The sequence below is a fragment of the Scophthalmus maximus genome, chromosome 19 (assembly GCF_022379125.1).
Source record: "Scophthalmus maximus strain ysfricsl-2021 chromosome 19, ASM2237912v1, whole genome shotgun sequence".
Lineage (NCBI taxonomy): Eukaryota > Metazoa > Chordata > Actinopteri > Pleuronectiformes > Scophthalmidae > Scophthalmus > Scophthalmus maximus.
In genome coordinates this window covers 12,213,408-12,235,259 of record NC_061533.1, presented here as the reverse complement: position 1 = coordinate 12,235,259, position 21,852 = coordinate 12,213,408, and the positions used below count along the sequence as shown (strand labels likewise).

General features: G+C 42.5%; 1 protein-coding gene across 4 annotated transcripts in view; it reads left to right on the top strand.

Moving 5' to 3' along the window:
• Nucleotides 1-1,228: 1,228 nt before the first annotated feature.
• The window catches only part of pcsk5b (proprotein convertase subtilisin/kexin type 5b), a 68,112-nt gene continuing 47,488 nt past the window's right edge, over nt 1,229-21,852 (top strand). For 2 of the 4 annotated variants that reach the window (XM_035640102.2, XM_035640101.2), the window contains exons 1-6: nt 1,234-1,902; nt 6,551-6,655; nt 14,994-15,146; nt 16,185-16,328; nt 17,977-18,053; nt 21,743-21,831. In XM_035640102.2, coding sequence (XP_035495995.1) covers nt 1,726-1,902; nt 6,551-6,655; nt 14,994-15,146; nt 16,185-16,328; nt 17,977-18,053; nt 21,743-21,831 — 745 coding nt within the window. In that variant the 5' untranslated portion in view covers nt 1,234-1,725. Of the gene's footprint in view, nt 1,903-6,550; nt 6,656-14,993; nt 15,147-16,184; nt 16,329-17,976; nt 18,054-21,742; nt 21,832-21,852 lie in introns of all 4 variants that reach the window. The other 2 variants (XM_035640099.2, XM_035640100.2) reach the window with 2 other exon arrangements.

Genomic DNA, 21,852 nt, shown 5'->3' with positions numbered 1-21,852 from the left:
TAGTCAGCTGTGACCTGCGTTACGATGGGGGGCATGACACCCAGAGCTTCACTGATTGAGGGGAAATACACAGTAAAGCCAGTATGAAGGGTAGAAGACTTAATTATCAGTGGTGGGTGTTCAAACCAGCCGTACTGTAAGGTTATCCATGAGGTTGATCACAGCACAACAGTGTTAAAAACACCTGAGTTCTGCACGTATCCCCGGATTTTGCAGAGGACATAAACTCAAATGTACTTGTTTGCGGTATATATTTATAGCTATAGCCACAATAATCCCATGCTTTTTTTGAATACATATACATTTTTTTGTGGCTGTTCCTCATTGGACGATGACTTCAGTTGACCCAACTTTACATTGGTATTTCTGTGTCAATATTGCCCAGGAGACTGACAAGGCTTGCATTCAACAGCAGATTTCAAGAAGAAGGGGGAGCGGGATCCGAAATGTAATGCATCCACTTGTTAACTGGTCGACTCTTTCAAGAAAAAAACACAGATTCCATTCCTGTGCAGCAGTTTTTATAACGACTTTAAAAATGTGACCCAAAGGCGAACATGCACATGTTGGAACATCGCAGAAACACTTTTGCGGTTGATGGTGGTTAGAAAACAGCTTTGGTGTCTCAATAAAAATGTAAAAAAGGACTCTCCTGTAGACTTCTAACGCTAAACAAGTCTTGAAAGCAACCCATTGAAATAGTCACTGAAATTGTCTCAGTGTGTACAAACAACCCCCCCCCCCCCCAAAACTGAAAAAAACTCTGTAATCATTTAAAATTCTTCAAATTTCAAGTTTCACTCCTGATTGACAGTGGAGCCGAAAACGAAACAGTATGATACTTCATCATCATACTTGAATGGGGGTCAGAGTGAGACTGAGGCTCGGGGTAATGGTCTCTGCAGAAATCTACACATCAGGCCTACAATGCCTGCGTGCCGGAAGAAACCACATTGGAACGCACGTACAATTTGTTTGACATCGTCGTCTCAAGAGGGGAATTCGAAAAAAAGAGTCACTTATTGAACATGTTTAGGCCATAGTGAGACAACGATGGCTTCCAGATAGTTTGCTTTTAAGTAGATTAAATTCCCTCTGGAGGAAGCCCCGGAGTCTGACCCCCCCCCCGCCTGTCCAGTGGACGGCCGGTGAGCAGTGGCACCAGGCTGAGTGTCTTTAAGACCCAGCGGAGCTCGGCAGGGAAACCCCGCGGCTTTCGTTGTTTCTACTCTCCACAGTGTCCGCTAGTTGTTTGTCGGGAGGCGCTGTAGCCATTTCGCCACATGAAAGCCCGATGAGCTGAACGACCGACATCCGACTCGCTCATGGGGAAGAGAAGCAATCGGCATTAGGACGCTCTGCGCGCGCACAGGCGTACACGAACTCGCGCGCAAAGACGCACGGCGCGCAGACACTTCCTCCTCCTCCGCCGTGGAAAGAGAGAGAGAGGGGAACAGAGAGAAGGGGGCACACGCAAACTTCCAACTCTCCCATGTGGACACCAGAGGTTTGAGGATAAAGTGTATATTCTGCCTCTCCGGGGCTCCGTTCCTCCCCCCCTCTCCCTCTCTGTCAGTGTTTTCTGCCCGGGGAGCGGTGTTCCTATGAGCGTCTCGGTTGGCGAGAATAGAAGTTTGGTTGTTTGCGTGGTCGGCTGAGGCGGCGGAGGAGGAGGAGGAGGAGGAGGAGGAGAAGGAGAAGAGTCGGGCTAAAAGTAGGGGGAAGATGGTCCGCAACGCCGCTTGGAGACGGAGCTTGCTGTGCGCCCTGGCGCTCATTGGCTTCGCGTCCCCGCCGTGCAAAGCTCGGATTTACACCAACCACTGGGCAGTGAGGATAGCCGGGGGACCCGAGGTGGCCGAGCGGATAGCGGACAAATATGGCTATAGGAACATGGGACAGGTAGGTCGCCTATTGCTCCATCCGAAGATCTCTCTCTCTCTCTCCCTCTCTCTGTCATATGTCATTGGGATGTCTTGTTTGTATCGTGTTGGTTTACCAGCGGACGTCAAACGCCTGCGGTCCGGAGCGGAGCCACGAACCTTTCTTTGTGGTTGTCAGACCCCTGCGCCTCTGCAGCCCTCTGACTCTCACACAGTTACACGAGCAGCGGGAAACAATAAAGACCAAGTGCAGGATGGCACAACAGGTGCCTCCTCGTTGTGTTTGAGCGGATCGTTTTCATTGTGCGGACTGTGAGCCCCACGGAGGAGCTCCTCCGTGGAGCTCCTCTGTGAGCTCCTCTGTGGAGCTCCTCGAGCAGCCTCGTGTGCTCGGTGCTGTGACTCTGGCCCGTTCGCTTCGTGGTCTTGGAATTGATACCAAAAGGTCATTGTCGTTGCTGTGGTGTTGTGTTTGTGCCACAGAACAGAAAACGTCCCCCTGGCTGGTCCTGCCGAATGCTTGGCAACATGAACTTTTATAATTGAAAACTTGGCAATGTTTTTCTAACCAGAAATCGAGGAAAATTTGTATTTTTTTCTTCTTCTGCTTTTGTATTCATCCTCCTCATCCTCACGAGCGTAATCTTGATTCAACTGGGCCCACTGGGTCAGTTGATAGAAAACGGCACCAATGAGCTTAGTTTGCACTTAGGATCAAACCTGTGGTGCATGCTCCCATACCTTTTGTCTGTGTTCACAAATTTATTGGCTGGAAAGCTGTTTCTCTTCTGTGTTTCTTGAGTAAAGCACCACTACTAGAGAAAATGTTCAAATATTCCAGTCAAATTTTACTGCAATAATTTGAGGCAATATTCTACTGCTTGCATTTTGAAAAAAAATCTCCAACAATATGCCACTACAGCACAAATGCCCCTCAATATTCATTACATCTGACACTTGTTAGGGCCAGTGCTTAGCAAAGACTAAAATAAATCCCAACCACAGCTGTAAATAACACACTAATACCTAGAGGGGAAACAGTGGCGTGAGATTTGTCAATCTCTCGTCATCCTGTGTGTCGTTTTGTTAATCAACATAAGGCCACACAGGTTGAGAGCGATTAGTTAATCTGGTCGCTTGGAGATGTGTTTTGAAAAAGTTCAGAGTGGAGTCCTGTGCTCTTTTGTCATAAGGGAAATATGCCAAATACAAACATGGACCTCACATGCTCCAGAGTATCGTGACCAAAATACGTGGGTAGTTCAAGCCTGCACTTGCCAGCAATCAACGTGAAGACGGCGTGGAACAGAGGGGGGCATTCTGACAGGTTGTTGTGGGGTAGCCTAGTCAACAGCTATTGAACCCCCCCCCCCCCTTTCCCGTATTACGCAGCCCGCCCACCCACTATAGCCTACTCTCCTTAATGGCCTCGTTTATCCCTTCTCTTTGACAGGAACTAATGTGTGGAGTCCCCCCCCCCCTCCTTTCCATAGGAATTCCCCTGTGGGGTGTAGTGTCGCCCCCAACCCCCTCTTGTCGTCCTAATTTCCATATCAATATGGAGCGTTCATTGGACTTTGACACCTCATATACCAGAGTTACACCTCACTTCCTGGTTTTGGGGGTCAGCTGAAAGCTGCTCCCATGGGATCAATAATATTTACTCTGGTTTTCCTAATGTGAACTTTGACGACCCGATCATCAAGTAATATCGGTCAGAACAAACGCATATGGAAAATTAAATTAAACTTATTAAGTGAGATGCTTTATTGCTGCTTTTTTGCAGTTAGATTGTAGGTTGCACAGAGATAAACTTTACAGAGTGTGTTTCAATTCAATTAAATGTGCTTGGGCTGTCAGGATCTGACTGTGTGATAAGTGATTTGGGGATATGACCACTACTACTGCTGCGTGAGAAGAGGTTTTAAACCGTGATGGGAAGCAAAGTAGTTGAAGAGCGAAAAGGGGGATGGGTATGGAAAACATGTGACAGAGGGACAATATAGTCTTCTTGACAGGGGAAGAAAGAGGAGAACAGACAAAGATAACCACAGAATGAGAGATGGAAGGAGGAGGGAGCAAGAGAAGGGACGATAGATGGATGGATGGATGAAAGGAGTTGGCATGGAGTGAGAGAGCACCTCGTTGGGGAATTCTGGGTAATCCTCTTAACCATAGAGCCCCCTTCCCAGACTAAAATACTGGCCCAAATTGAGTCTGAAATCAGCTGACAAGGCCCCAGACGTGGATATCTGTTCAAAATGGTGTTTTGAAGGGATTGACCAGGACTTGGAGCCATTAAGAGGGAGGGCGATAATCTGAAAACAGACATGGGCAGGAGCTGGGTGCATCAGTTATTTGTCCAAGTTCCACTGGTGCTACATCAGTTCTTGCAGGCATCAGGCCAACAAGGGGGTTGTCATATGATCGTTTGAACAAGTGCAGTGTCAAGAGAGACATTTATCTATGATGACTTTTTTTAATCCAAGCTAATCATCCAGTGTCTGTGATGACCCATAATCAGTACTTCATTTCTTATACTAGATACTTGTTTTGTTGACTTGGGATAGAGTTGAAGATTTTCATTATGGGGATAAACATTGGTAGAGATTATTCCAGTGTGACACTGTTGGACACTGTTGAACAGAATAAAGGAAATCTCCCCAACAACTTGCCTCTATCTACCCACGTTTGAAGGCATATACAAATTAGATAAATAAATATTTTATCACTTTTGTTTTTTGATGTCACTTCAATGATATACCTGTATCAAGACTACAGCCTATGAGGCAAAAAGTAAGAAGAAGTTTGTAATTCCACTCACACTTTTAGACACATGAGATTATAGTGTTTTCTGCAGTGTTTGGCCTCTTGTCTTCTCGTGTGATGTCTGTCTTTGTCCTTTTCTTTCATGTGGTTCACTACTCTAAACCACACTTGTTCAGACTAAACATGAACCAACACTATGGTAATCTGAACAAACTATGCCACGCTCAGAGTTATTTTGAATGGACAAATTTGTATTGTCTTTGGCCAATCCTGGCAGGATTCTTTATTGAGTTACCTGGATGTTTAAAGGGATTCTAAAGAAACTTTTTGTAAAAGTCAGTGAATGTTTCCTTACGGTGCGCGAGCTGTTGGTTCTGTTTGTGCGCTGAAAAATCTGAGTTTAAGGCGCAGGCCAGGGTCTGTAAATCCAAAACAAAACAAATGGCTCGAGTCACACCGCACAACACGACAAGTGTAGTCTGTAAAAATCACACGTCGACAAGTTAAGAGACCTAATAGCGGGTGACGCTGCAACTCAGGGCATTTGGCCTAGTGGTTAGTGCATCGTTCTCTGATACCCGCGGGTTCGCGGCCCGGCCCTCTAGAGAAACAAGCTTTCTCTAGAATCGCTTATTGCCACTTTAATGCACCCAGTGAAGAAACTCTATGAAGCAAGACATCATGAATCACAGAAGTGCAAGTGCAAGTTTCACATCCCAAATTTGTGATAACATTATTCCTAAACCAACGTGGGTTATTGCATCAGAATTAAAGTTCAGTTGAGGTGCATCTAAACACATGTTGTCATAACGACAATAGCAACAACTCCAGCAAATAGTTTGTAGACAGGATCAAAATAGGAAGAAGATGCCCTTAGGCCACGTCCACACTAGAACCTTTTAGTTTTAAAACGCATCACTGTTGCCACGTTCATGCCTGCTGTCCACACAGCTGCGCTTGGAAGTTTGGAAACGCGGCTCGCACAGTTTAATTTTGAAATCTCCGGGTTGCGTTGCTGTATGGACAGGCAAAAAACTGAGACTTCCGACCTTCCTGATTGGTTCTTATCAGTCACGACTGGAGTACCTGTGGTGAATGCAGAACGTTGTAGTGAAGACCTGGACTTGAGATATTTCTCTGTATTTGCAGTCACTCATAGAGGGAAGGGTGGCCTGCTAATGGCAGCGCAGATGTTGGGTAGATTAATGCCTGGTACGGAAATCCATTTTTTTAATGCATTACAATTTGTACTTTTCACATTTTATCTTGTCATTTCTTCATTTAATCAGTCTGCAAGTTGGTAAATGTGTGCATGTTTGTGCAGGAGCACTGAGCTGAAAGCTGATCTAATGGTCAGAGCACTGGATCAGTGACACGCCACAGGACCCTTGGCAGCCATGACAGTTTGATCATCTGAGGGATTGTCTCTATCAATTATTAAAACTAATCACCGTCAGTTTGTTCGAACGTCAGTCAGACTAATGTAAAGACACGGGCTGTGTCTCTTTGTCTATGTCTTTCTCTTTGTCTGATTTTATTTTACTCGTCTACCCTTTCAGTCCACGTCCCTTTTGTCTTTTCTCAATTAGTTTGAAGATCTTAATGTATTGTACGCAGTAGGAAAAACATACACATTAACATAAGAACAGAGAGAAAAAATAATTTTTAAAAAAGTGTCATTTTTTAGTTCTTATGCTGTGATGGTTTTCACTCACAACAGTTTGACAGTATGATGTGGTCACAGTATGTGTGGTTTCTGTTTAAGCTCTTGAATGTAAACATCTCAACAACAATATCAATGAGAACATCAAATAATTTAATAGTTTCACTCATGATAAATGGTGAGGCAGTGGAATGAATGGATAGACATATCATAAGTCTGTATGTGTGTTTTGCAGATTGGGGATCTCAAAGATCACTATCACTTCTTCCATAGTCGGACCATCAAGCGCTCAACGTTGTCCAGCCGTGGACGCCACAGTTTCATCTCCATGGAGCCCAAGGTAAGCCTACAGGGTTACAACCAAAGTATTTCACTGTGTTCCTTGTGCATTTAAATGAGACAGGAGATAGTGGAGACAACACAATCTCAACTCAAGATCATCATCATCTGAGCTTTTATGGACACTAATATGTAACTTATGTCAGAATCAGTTTTATGTGATTACCCCATCATCATTTGACCAAAGCAAACTACACCTGCTAATGAATATTATGAGGCTCTTTGAAAGATCTAGAAAAATGAAGAAAGTTCCTATAAGCCTGTTTTTTTTCAAGTACCGTCTACATTTGTTTATACAATTTAAATTCCCAGTTTCATTTGTCAACAAAAAAATCCCATATAAATGCAAATAGCACAGTGACTGACTGTTGATAGTATTTTACTTACAGTGCTTATGAAGTGTGACACACCAACTGATTGTACCTTATTTCCAAAACGTATTATAAGTTAGTGCTGATTTAAAAATCCGGCCACTCCTGTATACAACCCACAGGCGATGGACAAAGTGTGAGATGCACTTTACACAGCAACTCAAATGACTCTGCTTTTATGTCAGTGCTGCTGCAGACATTTCACACAACCTAATGAGTTATTGCCGGGACACAGTGTTTATGAGGATGGGAACTATTGCATTGCAAGAAAATCCCAGTTTTCCTATGATCTCATTTTATGCTGATCACAGTCCTGACAAATGATAAATGAGGCCTGTTCTGCTGCATTTCTATTTCACAAACCCAGCAACTTTAGGCGTGATGGATATGTTTAGAGGTCGGGAATGAAACATTGTATAAATCTAATTCCCTTTGAAACAAAAAGCAAAAAAAAGTCAAAAACCCTTTTAACGGCATCTGAATGCAAGATGCATTTACCCCCCCACCCCCCACCCCCACCCACACACACACACAGAATCAGAAACAATAGCATAGCGCAAAACTTTGGTTTGAGCTTATGTCATGCTCACTTTTAAGTAAGCCAGTAAAAAATGGATCTGTTAATCAAAATTGAGGGAAAATCCTTTATTTTTCCATTTTTAAGCATTTGATGCACAGAAGGAGTCCTGTTAGACACACTAGTTCACTGAAAGCCTGCATGTGCCTGTTACTTGAGCAGCTGATTCCCTGAAACAAACTGTTATATGGCAGATGAACTCGACCTTAAGCAGAAGTACTGGACCAGGCTGTGTGAACTCTCAACCGCTGGTGCCACATTCAGAATGAAACGGTGTTGTACCTAAAATGTTGCAATATTATCATTAAAGTAATGTAATTTGCCAGTGCTTCTACGTCACCAAGGTTAGGATTAGGATATATATATATACTGAATATTCTTTAATTTTGTTGTTGTTTGGGTGAACCGGCCCTTTAAACAGGAATATGACCTAAGGTAAACCCTAACCTGTCAGTGCTTCTCCTGCCACAGCACCAGATCATCAAACCCCGGCTACATTAGTAATGAAGCCTGAACTTTACACCGGCCGCAACTTCAGATTGTTTGTGCAAATGCCTCATTCTTGTCATGTACATATTTTTTTGTCACAGCCATTAGGATGCAACTTAAAATATCTTTATAGTCTATATCTTTAAAAATGCGGAGAATGGAGATTCATGCTTTTTGTTTAGCAGCGGCGGTTTATTGTGTGTTTTGAACAGTGGATTCAGTTGCATGTGAGTTTGTTTGTATCCGTGCCTGCTGACTGCAGAGGAATGATAATGATGTATCAGTGTGATTATATAAAGAAGAAAACCGTGAGTGAGCAAAACGGTGCCTGACACCTTCTGTTTTCCTCCAGCTCACTGTTCTTCCCAAATGTCTGCCCTTTCTGTATTTCTCTTTGGGTTTTGGTCAACTCGGCTCGTTTGTCCACCTACCTTTCTCTCCTGTTATTCCTTTATTTTCTTTCTCGTCCTTCCTTCTCCCAGCTCCTTTTCTCACTGTTGCTGGAGAGCATGCTTGTCTCCATCCCTCTGTCTTTGGGTTTTTCTTGCTCTCTCAGGCCTGACACTGTGCCATGGTGGTGGAAGGTTTGTGTCCTGAAGCCAGCTGGCTGTGAGACTGAGATGTGAAAAAAAGACTAGATCCGAGAAGAGAGGTTAAATTAGAGAAAAGCAAAAAAGGAGCCATTAGAACAGAAGTAGTGTGGAGAGGTGCTGAAGAGGGAAAAGATGGATTACAGAAACCAAGTAAAGGAAAAGTGGAGTGCCGAGGAATTGAGCCAATGTCGATGCCATCCTTTCAGTGTAATCTGTGGACCTGTCGGTGGGTCTGGGATCAACATGACGGCTAGTTTGGCACATGCGCAGTCTAGCTCACTGCTAATGATGTTTTGCAATCAGGTTTTGTTCGAATGACAGCCGTTTGTGGGTGAGTCAGATGGGTGTAGCGGTGCCATGAAAGGCGCACCCTGCCATCCACAGCACTCATTGGCACGCATGTTACCATGGCAATGCAGCACAGCACAGCTTACTGCTTTACTGCAGAGTCCAGAGACCATTTATGTAGGTCGGGAGATAGCGGCGGTTTTCACCTTCATAGCTGCACGTCTCAAACTGGTTTTTAATTTTTTTTTTATACTTTTTCAAAGATTGAATACAAAATTTAAGCCGTCTACGGGTTTATATGGTTTGCAGTCAATAGGTCTAACTAACTCTGTAGTACAAAGTTAATTTACAGGATACAGACTTAATAATAGTTACATTTTAATTTCTAATAATTACTTACTGTCTTAAACTGCAACAGAACTGAGACAGTTGCATCATAAATGCGCATTTGGAGTATGTCTTAAATTTTTTTAAAAGACTTTTCTGTGTATCAAAATTCCTGTAAATCAATCTGAGAAAGATAAAGTGATGAAATGCCCTGTGGCAACTACAAAACAGTCAATGAGGAGAGTTTCTCTTGGTGTCTTAAGCAGCTTGCACCTTGCACAGCCTCGCTGACGAACATCCATGACTCATTCATACAGGGAGTTCCAAGAGAGCCACAAACTTTTTTTGTGGCGTATACTCAGTCTGCTTAGGTTCAAATCTGTTCTTAGCTATTTCAAGTTTACTGTAAACAACAATTAAGAGTACCGCAGTGGTTTTTTCTCCTTTTATAATGTCCTTTTGAAGTCTGTGAAGAGATTAGTAGAGAGAAACAACTGCACCGGAAACTCCTCTGCAACAGTCTGTTCATGGCGTTCTGTTGCCAGAGCGAGGTGTTTCCAGTCGGCTTCACTTAGCCAGAGACTTGTTTACCTGCAAACATTTATCCACACGTGTGCAGGAAAACTAAGAGAAAGGTGTGGTCCACAGCTGACTCCTCGCCAGGGTAGTCTGAAATGCAAAATAACCGTGACGACAAAAAGAAATTTGATATTTATGAGTTGCAGGCTTCTAGAAATCCTGCCACATAAGGGATATATTTTACCACTTAATAAAACTACTAGAGCTCAAATGAGGTGAGATACAATTATTATAACAGTTAAAACACTCAAAGTCTGCTCAATATTTGTCCACGATAGATGACAGAATTTTTTCATCATCCAACTGCCTCAAGGGTTCACTCATTCAGTGCGTTAACATGCAGTTTAAAAACCTGATTATATTTAGGCAATACCCCAGTTTCTCAAACGCCGTGTAAACACCTTACCCTGTTAAAACCGGTGTTCTCATACCCCGCTTAACAGACATAGATAACTCCTTTAGTAACTGGGGTATTCGTCCATGTATACACCTTAACCGGGTAATTCGCAGGAAGCAGCGGCTCCAAAAAACCACAGCACCAACACAAGCTTTACCTTTAAACCCGAGGACTACGCCATGGCAGGTAACGTTACTAAGGCGTACAGAATGTACGAAATGTACAGCGCTGTAAAGTCGTCCATGTAATACCCACTTTCCAAGTTGTTGTGATCTTGACAAAAGTCAACCGTGAAAAAAAGCCATGTTCCGACCAGTTGTACGTTGGCAGCGCGCCACCTACTGTACCGGAGGCAGAGTTACTCCCGTCAGTCTTTCCTCTCTTCCCCACTCGTGCATAGGAGGAGAACTGGCATAACCTGGTTATTCACTTAACTGGGGTAAGACCATACGTTGGTTACTGCTGTGCATGTAAACGCACATATTGTGTCCATGAAGATGTGTGGAAGACAAGGACCCACACAGGTCTTCTGAGACTCCACATAGTCCCAGGTACACATTTTCATAAAGCCAGGAGGTTCGTGTGATATTCTGCTATAGACTCCTGAGAACCCGTTTTTGCCTTGAATTTGTTTAACAGATGAACCATTAAGAGTTGCAGCCCTGAGACAAGCACCTACAGCTGGCCAGCACAGCACCACAGAGCGTAAACCATCTGTGAAACGATGTGAGACCATGTGCTCTGAGCAGAAGAACTGGCTTCTCGTGTCAGGCCAAAGTCCCAAGTGTGTCCTGCTGCATGAGCCTTTGACCCTGGTTAGAACATCCGTCTCTCTGCAACTCCAATGGCGTCTCTAAAACAGCAGTGAAAATGGATCAATTTGTTCCCATTTGTTCTACTGAGGTGAACTCTTCCCCAGTTTTTCCCCTGGTTACTGACCCAGCCAGCAAGAGCCACCTGCAAACCCTTACATAGCGAGCGAATGAGAGGGAGAAGGAGGGAGGAAGGGGTTGGAGTGGGAACGAGAGAGAGAGGCAATCTGAGAGACATGGGTATCTGCGAAGACCTGAACTGCAGCGAAAGAAAGAGGCAGATGAGGGAGATAGATAAGAAGAGTGAAACACAAGGATGGGAGGGGGAAGTGGAGTGTGAGTAGGGAAGATATGGCGACTGAGAGGTACAGGTGCTAGCAGGTTCATTCCTCTGCTCCACCAAGCTGCAGTTTCAAAGAATGGAGCAGATCCAAACGTCATGCCTCAGAGCCCGCCAGCCAACTGGCGCTGAAACAAAGGCAGTGATACATGGGCAAGTTTCATAGGCAATAATAGAGGGCAATATTGTCTTTGTTTGGATAGGGATTGGCAAACGTCTGATATTGTTTGATGTGGATAACTGGCTGACTGGCTCTTATCGCTGAGGGATCTTTAGCAGGGACAACAAAGGATAGCTCTTTGCTCTTGATAGCTTTAGAAAAACTGCTGGATATCATTTATCTGCCTCGGGCCATCCTACAAATAAAGGGAGAAAATGTATTTTCAAAAGTAAATCCATATAATGCAAAGCCACCTGTATGAAGATAGACTGTTGGAAACTACCTTATATACCGTAAGAAATGGATTAATTTAGACTAACAGTGGCAGACATTTAACATTACATTGAACAGTAACACACATGGACACTGGATGTACACAGATGTTTTAAGTATACATCTGTATTTTATCCATACAGTGTTTCCTGTGTAATCATGAGATTTTGGTGGAAATGCACTATGTTGCTCGAAAAATCAATACAAGTTAATTACCGGCCCATCTGAGAGTAGGGTCAGGTTTGTTTATTTACTTCTTACACCGGCAAAGTTGTTTAGATTTCATGATGTTAATGTCAACACTGCCCACATTCCCAGGGTAACCTCTGGACTTTTTAACTTTTCCTCTGCCTTTCAGACTCAAATTAAAATCATCGGTAACACTGTGCTTAAGACTTCATAAGTCATTTTCTCTTATGCATCGTAGAATATGTGCACTCGTGATCATGATCATGTGTTTGGCAAGTACCGCTGCCGGGTATGTAGATTGATAACAATGTATTTCTTCTTTACAAACATATTATCCAACTTTTAAATCTGTAGTCAAACTTATGGACGCCAATGTAATGTTCTCGTCGTCTGTAATTCAATTCAGAATAGATCTGCAAAGACCTTTGAAAGTAATCTGATTAAATAAGATGAAAATAGGATAATTTTGTGGTTGAACAACATCATTTTTTCAAAAAGCGTCAAAACTCAGGCAACAAACCAGCATCATTGGGACCAAAGTGTAGATGAAGATGTGTTTTTCTGTTGTTCCTCAAACTGGTAAAACTTTGTTGTATGTCACGTCACTAAATAGGATATGAAGATATAATACCTGATACTTCAATGATCCCAGATCCCCTCACATACGCCTCCTCGGAAGGTTAAAGGGCTTAAATCACAACAGAGCAACACCGATTTACAGTGGTAGGGAGTCAGAGTCTTGTGCAAAGACACTTCAGTAGGATGGATGCTTGCCAACATGGGCATGCATGAGACTTAAGATTCTTTGGTTGAGATCCGTGTTTTTTAAATCCTCTACACTCTTGGGTGTTGTCAGTCAGTCGGAGATATCTGATGTGAAGTTTCGCGCCAGTTGGGGATCCAACTAAGGACAAGAGCAGTTACAAGTTACACTGCTGACCAAAGATTGTGGTTGATGCTATGCTAATATATGCAAATTATAACGACACACCAGTGGTCCTGCGCGGACGCATCCATGCACAATTCTTGATGACGGTGTTGTTTTGAGGCTAATGGTCCGGACAAGACCATTGCTGAGACCTCGGCACACAGAGGAGCATCAGGCTAAAACAAAATATCTCACTGGGTGTTTAACTCTTTATCTCTCTCTGTGCCCCGGATTTCTTCTTCTCTCACGTGTTCCTGTCTCAAAGGGAAGGTCTGCACACTTGGGATGTGAAATTGCATCACCTACAGATTTCTTTTTCTCTCCCTCCTCCACGATCTTCTAGCAGCTACAGACTTGAGTTATTGGATCAATGTTATTTATAAAATCAATGATCCTCCCTTCACTTGCTGTCTTTCAGTCTTTCGATCTCTCTTGCTGTTTGTTTTCTCCTCCCTTGCCTTTCATCTCAGCCTTTTTTTAATGCCTCTCCCGGGACTCGTTCTCTCCGGCTCTTCATTGCCTCCCCTTCTCTCGTCTTATCTCGTCTCGTTGCCTCACTTTCCAACTCTCTGGAGAGCCTGGCAGATTGTTTCAGCGCTTGAGACCAGATAATCACTCTGCAGTCATTATGTCAGCTATTCTATTCTTTTTTTCCCTTCTCTCATCTTTTTTCCTCGGTCTGCTGGGGCTGTATTGATGTGAAGAAATGCTTGGTCTTTGCAGTCGGACATTGTTCTCTAAAGCCTCCGATTTCTGGCGAACTGAGCAACAAAATGAAAAGCACTTTTGTAGTGTGAAAATTATTCTATTGATTATCTTTTATCAGGAAAGTCTAGCTGTACTTCATGCAAACAGCTAGACACTTTATATTCACAGAAGCTGGTGTGGCGATACACTGTACCTAGAGTAAATGAGTAAAATCCTTATGTAGTCATTATGTATGCAAACTCTAGTCTCTGAAAATGTGTCACACATGCTTCCTCTGTGTGCTGTGCCAGTCTGACAGCAAATATTTTAGATTTTATTTTGTCATCATTGCTGGTACATATAAACTTCTCTCTGAGTGTATTTTATACAGATGAAGTCTGCAGGACTTCAGTTAGACTAAACACATGATTTCAGGGTTTAAAAAAAAGAAATGGAGTTTGATCAGGGCCAAGCATGTGGGTCCAGTCATCTTGTTCAGGTCCAACATTGCTGATTTTAAAATCTGTCTGTCTGAAAGTGGAACAAGATTCCTGCCAAGGAATGCCTTGCACCTTGAAAAGAGCCCATAACAACTGAGAGACTAATGTTACCTGAAAGACATTTGTCTATGTGTGCGTGTGTGTGTCTTTGGAGAAAGATGGAGAAAACTCTTTGAAATGCACGAAGAGCAACTTTTAGATGTGCTGTAATTTCTCTGACTTTTTTATTCAGAAGTCTACATCTGGTCACCTTATGCCTTATTTAAACAGAGAGACCACATGTAAAAAACTGTACTCTTACAGTTATTTACAGATAATGCCCAAGGCTGAAACCACTTTAGAGCTGAACACAAAGCACGTATTGATTTGAAAATGAATAAATAAATGAATAAATATATATGTTTCTCTTTTACAGTAAAAAACATTTCTCTTGTCTCCCATATTAAAAATATGTAATGTAGGCTCATGGCTCTCCCATAACAAAAATTCAACTCTCTTCTCTTGCTTTTTAATTATTTGTCGTGTTGGTTGCACTACAGTAAGCTACACACATCTATTCCCTGTGGATGGTCTTAATCTCTGTGTGAGTTCATCACATAAGGCCACATAAGAGGAAATTATAGCCTCTTATGTTTTCTCTTCTTTATTGAAGGGAGCAGCATCAACAATTCAAGATGATCCTAGTTGCTAGATGAATGTTACCATGAACGCATCATTTCATAGGATCTTTGTTGAAATTCGTTGCCTGTGAAGTAAGTCCACTGCCGTGTGTCATTATGTGATGCCTCCTCTGGTTCTGCTATGTCCTGTTTGTGTTTGTGTGTTTCAGGTGGAGTGGATACAGCAGCAGGTGGTGAAGAGGAGGATCAAGAGGGATTATAAACCATCCCCACCCCTTTCTTTGTCAAGCCCCGCCCACAGCAGTCTGGCCCAGAACAACATATTCTATAATGACGCCAAGTGGAGCAGTATGTGGTACATTGTGAGTACACTGCATACCCATCCTAGACTCCCTCTCCGTTTGTGTGTTAACTGCACCAAACATGAATATCACAACTTGCGAGACGAATTGAACCAATATAGTCTTATCTATGCTGTGCTCCTAGATTCTTCTCAGAGGATTGTGTGCTGTTCTTTGCCCATGTTTATCTAGTTTGTGGGTCAATGGTAAGAGGAGGTCATGCCATGCTCCTGATCATTGCAGGGTCAGTGCAGTCGAGGGATTTGTCACTAAACACTACGGAATGAAAGAGTAGAAAAACCCCAGTGATGCAATTTTTGCCATTCCTCCATTTGAGACAATTTAGGGTCAAGGTAAGAAATTCTGTGTTCATTGATAAGTATTTGTCACAGGAATGTTTGTAAAGGTAGAAATGAACGTGTCTGTGTTACTCCGTGTCAAAATCGTTCCTCTGAGATTGGCAGTGCTGTGCATGTAGTTTGCATAGACACACACACACACACACACACACACACACACACACACACACAGTGCCTTCAATTTGGCACTGCAGAGATTTGCAGGCTTATCACAAGGGTTTGCATACACCCTCATATCATTGCTCTTTTAGCCATGTAATTGTGTGCGCGTGTGTGTGTGTTTGAGAGTCGTCAGCTCTGTCAATTGTTAACTTGGTGTAGATAAATCCTAATACTTTGACCAGCTGTTATAAACATATTTTTCTAGCTTCAGGACAGAACTCTCTGAACCTGGTGCGTGTACGTGCGTGTTTTGAGGCTTCCTTTGGTTATTTCTAACATAGTTACCTGACATAGTCTATGATTGAAACACTAAACATTTCTGTCAGTTTGTCCAGCTCTAAGTTTTCTATCTGATTTAAAATTGATATAGAGACTTATTCAGGAGCACGAATTTCCACATACTTGATTTATTAAATAAAATGTAAAGCTGCTTTTCACAGTGGAATCACATAGAAGATGCTTAAAAATTCAAACACTCGAATAGTAAAATAACTCTGTCACCTTCTCTCCAACTCGCTTCCTACCTCCATCTCTCCAGCATTGCAATGACGACGTCCATAACTGCCAGTCGGACATGAACATAATGGGGGCCTGGAAGAGGGGCTACACAGGAAAAGACGTGGTGGTGACCATACTAGATGACGGCATCGAGAGGAACCACCCAGACCTCTTTCAGAACTACGTGAGTGTGTATGTATGCGCGTGTAGGGCGGCTATGAGTGTGTGTGTGGGCCCGCATCTGTTTGGTGTAAAGTGTTTATCTTTGTATGTGTCACATAGAGTAGGGCACCTGCTAACAACTGTATGCTTGTCGCATGAAAGCGCATTGCGAAAGCAGTATCTAGCGAGTTAATGCTGAACTCTGCTTGCTTCAGAGATTAGTAAAAACTTAATGAATGTTTTTAAGGTTGTTCATAGAGCATACACACATACCACTCCAAAAAAACAACAGCCCCCACTCTGTTCTGCATCACTTTACGAATCTTACAGGTTAGGTTAGATTAATTAGGTTTACCAATAATTTGATGCTAAAACATCTACTCCCAATTTGAAAATCAAATCATCATCATGCTTATTTATCAGACAGCGCCATTGGTTAATAGCTTGATTTAGCTGCAGAGATGGATTACCTTTTGTAGCCTTATCATTAAATATGTGTGAAGGCAGCTTTGACATGACAAATCCAAACGGATAACCTAAACTAGAGTCATGCATTGAGATAGTTCTTTATTTGATCTGCTTTTAAAGTTATGATTATTCTGTGTAACATTATATCTACTCCAGCTATAGTGGTGCTATGAGAATACGTGTAAATAAATGAATAAATTCGATCAATTTGGAATTAGACAAACTGTTTGTACTCTGGGTTTGTTCGATTTTGAAGACGCCTCATCGTGAGTATTGTGAATGCAGCCTCCAGGGTTAACATTGTTTAATCAGGTTTAATTATCCAAATCATATTGTGATGTGTTGTGAGGCAGTTTCATATACCGTATATAAATAGTTTTTCCTTGTTTGACCTTCTAGACGCCGTAGTAGCCTTCAGACTATTACCATTTTAGGCTACATGATGTTTTAATGAATATCATTTCAAATAGGAAATAGAAATAGCCGTGCCTCTAATAATCATCTCCTGCCCTGATCCAGCGAATCATATGTGTGGACCCCCTTGACCCCCCTGCCGGTTATGTATCTTTTCGAGTTTACTCCACCATTTTGGAAAATAACCAGGCGCCTATGGTGATTATAGTTTAGAACACCTAATCATGCGTCATGAAGAACTTAAACCTGTGGGTGTGCACTGCAGATACGCTTTGTTTACATGTTTATTTTTCTGTGGCTACACACTTTATGTGCATGCTGAGGTATCTCTACCTCACACCAAGGCCAGATAGTTAGAGTAACTATATGGCCTCAGGCTGCAGGTAGGGCCATCAATCAACTGTGCAGATAAAACGATTCACACCCTGTTTGGCAGCCCCTGCGCTGCTGTTATTAGCTAGTCTTAATGCCAGGATTTGTTTATGCCGAAGGGTGAGCAGTGCGGCAGACAGAGTTGGCTCTAATAGCATTCGATTTACCAAACGGTTGTGAGTGATGCTAATGTGAACTGTTTGATTGGGTTAGAGACGCTTCTTGTTGTTCTACAAGTCTATTATATACACACACACACACACACACACACACACACACACACACACACACACACACACACACACACACACAAACACAAGTCAGTGTTGAACCTTCTTTTCTAACAAATGAACTATTTTACCTGAGGTTTTCTCTCCTCTGATTATTATTACCACTGAACGCAATGTCTCCTCCAGGACCCTCAAGCAAGCTTTGATGTGAATGGCAACGACATGGACCCCATGCCTCGATATGACGCAACCAATGAGAACAAGTAAGAAAAAATATATACTCCAGTATTAATGAGAGACTCTGAACTTTAGGTGTTGTACCCGAAGCCGTGTGCTTGAAAATGTTTCTCTTTTCCCGAACCCTGACCTTGTTGTGGGTGCAATGAGTGACATTTGTGTATTTGATTGTGACATTTGTGTGTGTGTGTGTGTGTGTGTGTGTGTGTGTGTGTGTGTGTGTGTGTGTGTGTGTGTGTGTGTGTGTGTGTGTGTGTGTGTGTGTGTGTGTGTGTGTGTGTGTGTGTGTGTGTGTGTGTGTGTGTGTGTGTGTGTGTGTGTGTGTGTGTGTGTGTGTGTGTGTGTGTGTGTGTGTGTGTGTGTGTGTGTGTGTGTGTGTGTAAAAGAGGAAAAAGAGAGACTCCCTTGTCCAAGCACTTGTCTTGTGCCAGTTTGGCTTGGTGAAGGATTTTTGGTGTGTGTTTGGCTGCGGCAGCCCAAGTGCCTTGGCAGTGGCTCAGTCCCTGCTGGTAATGCATTGTCTTAAAGAGACACGAGGCCTCCAGATGCAGGTTCGTGACCTGGTTTACTTTTTAAGGCTGAATTCATAGTTGACTATTATGTTACATGTGTGGACAGAAATGTGGTTTGTCTTCTTTGACTTTTCATATTCCTATTCTATATACAACAAACTCCCCTAGGGAATTAACAAAGATCATTTCAGATATTATATTAGTTTAATCAAAACTCGTGAGGTGCCCTGCAAGTTAAAACTGGTCATCATGCCTATAAGGTGAGAAGCACAAAGTCTGAGGGAGAATACCAACTTGATTTACTTCCAGCAAATCGTGGATTGTTGTCAAACTTAGTGTTGTATGGCAACAAGAATGATGTAATGCTTGTGGATTGTAATGTGTTGCTGGCCATGTGTACTTTGAATGTAAGCAGGAGGAATTTAGCAATTACCTTATCACGGCATCAATCTCCCTGGTCTGAAACGACTCGTTTGGATGAATCTGCATCTATTGCTTTTCCAGTGAAGTTCCTTGTGTCTGCTGATAATCCATCCTGCACACTGCAAATTTAAAAGGACAATATGTCTGATGGAATTGTGAAAAGTGGTGTAGTGTCCAGGTCAGTCGTCCTTTTGGAAGGATAGAAAGTTTTCTAGTTGGTAAATAGTGTTTGTTTTTTAGGTATTTTTATATATATATATATATATATTTTGTGTGTATTTGTGTATGCTATGAATCTATGACAAAAATAGACACAACTTTTACTCTTCCTGCCAATTGATGTTTGTTAAACCCTCACATAGCTGTTACTGTTGTGGCTGTATTACTGTATTTAACGAAAATTTGCGGAGGGCAACAATATAAAGAAAAACCCTGAACCTAACCAACAAATATGAGATGTGTGCTTAGTTAAAACAGAGGTCAAATAAGCAGAGATATAAACACAGATAAAAAAAGAGATATAAAAAATCAGATGTGGACTACAAAGAGTTAAATGTGAGTTCATGTGGCTGTATCCTTCTAAAGTTTGGGAAAGTTTAAAAGTATCTGTGTTTGCATTTGAATGATTATTGTGTCTGAGAGTGTGTGTGTATTGTTTCCACTGACTATTGTCTGTTGCACAAACATTATATGGTTCTGGCTGAAACACAGAGAGATCCCTGAGTGACTGTGACACAGATGTGTAGAAAATGGAAAATACAGGCAAACAGAGAGAAAAGGCGGCCAGACAGACGAGTTTATGGATTAGTGGAGTGAAATGAACTGAGCAAAGACTGTTGAAGCGTTATAAAAGAGAGAATCAGCCGTTTGGCCCATTAACTGTGATGAAGGGGCCAATCAAAGATTTGCAACTATTTAATACCTTATGCTTTAAGACAGTTTCAATTGTGTTGCCGTTTCTGTAAACCTTTAAGGGGCGTTCCAACTCAGCAAAGGATAAAAGGAAGGTTTCCACTGGATGTAAATGGTGTCTACATATCTAATATCTAAACCTAATGGGAATTTAAAATAAATCTATAGACCGTTGTTGTTTTCAAGTTATCAGTTTGTTTATTGTCTAAGAAATGGTCGTCTGAGATCTGTGAAAAATGGATTTGTTCACTTCAGGGAAATATTTGGCATTTTGTCAAATTCACTTTGTAAGTGAGACTGTGTGATGGGATGAATACCACTCTCATATACTCTCCTCTCACGCCAACCGGTCGCGGCAGATGGCCGCCCACAACCGTTCTGCTAGAAATTTCTTCTGTTTAAAGGGACCTGTGTTTCGACAATCGCCAAGTGCTTGCTCATCGTGGGAATTGTTGGCCTTTTTTGTAATATTGTGAGGTCTCGACCTCACTACGTAAAGATAATGTATGTATGTTGTGATTTGGTGCTATACAAATAAAGTTAAATAAATATCTATCTAAATATCTACCTAAAACATCTATCTGTTAATATAAAGCTACAGCCGGCAGTGGTAGCAGCCAAGAGGAGGTGTATATTGAGCATGTTGCTGTGCTTTTGATTAAATAGTGGTATAAAGAGATGAGAAAGATGACCATTTGCCAATATGTTGCCGTATGCACCCTAGTTAAGTAACATCTCAATATCATTTTAAACCTTTGATCATGTTGTTAAATAGATGGTTACCGTGAAATGGATTTTCTTTCGCAGTCTGAGCGCTTCCCTGGACTCAAACACTTCCGTGTGTGTGTGTGTGTGTGTGTGTGTGTGTGTGTGTGTGTGTGTGTGTGTGTGTGTGTGTGTGTGTGTGTGTGTGTGTGTGTGTGTGTGTGTGTGTGTGTGTGTGTGTGTGTGTGTGTGTGTGTGTGTGTGTGTGTGTGTGTGTGTGTGTGTGTGTGTGTGTGTGTGTGTGTGTGTGTGAGAGATCCCTTGGGGTTTTCACAAGCTAGATGCTGGGTTTCCATGGTACCGGTCAGAGCTGTTTCCAGGGGGTGTTGTGATGCAGATGTTCTCTGCAGGAGGTGTGTGCATGTGTGAGTGTGTTTGTTCCGAACCAGAAAGTGGTGTTTTTGAGGAGGCGGAGGACGCAAACATACTTATGTTTGTTTACGCTGGTCACTGACCCGGGCCGATTGTCACCACTGCAGTTACTGGTGGAATGTTACCCTGGTGTGTGTTCATGCATGTGCGTGCGTTTGTGTTTGTGTGTGTGAATGGTAAGTTGTAAGAGTAGTGCGTGCACTCTAACTTCACTGATGTTAGATGTTGGTTTTGTGTGTTATGTCAGTGAGTACAATGCTTGCATGCTGCACTCAGATTACAAACAAGGTTCAAACTGCACCTCTGTTGTTTTGTGTTTGTTCATTTGGGGACAAGTTGGTATTAATGAACTCATCAACATATTTATGCTCACAGCATTACAAATGTCCAACTACCTCTTTCCTTTCTCAGCTGGGTCTGTGTGGAAAGAGATGGAGTCGTAGTAATATTTTAAATGTTTGCCACGTTCGTGACACTTAAACTGTTTTGTTTGGGATCTCTACAACCGGAATGCTCATTTATCTATGAAGATGCATGTTTACGTGTTCTTGCTTTCCACTTCAAAGGCTACATATTTATCTGGTAGTTTGTGTGTGCTCTGCAGCTTGTGTATACATTTGCTTGTGTTGACCTTGTCCCCGACATCCTCTCACCTGGGCACATGTCGTCTGAATGTGGGCCTGCGTGTTTAGATCTGTGTAATAAGCTGTTCATTCTCACTCTTTCCTCAGACACGGGACACGGTGTGCGGGCGAAGTCGCTGCAGCCGCAAACAACTCCCACTGCATTGTGGGAATTGCCTACAATGCCAGAATAGGGGGTGAGTGAGTGGCCTGGGGAC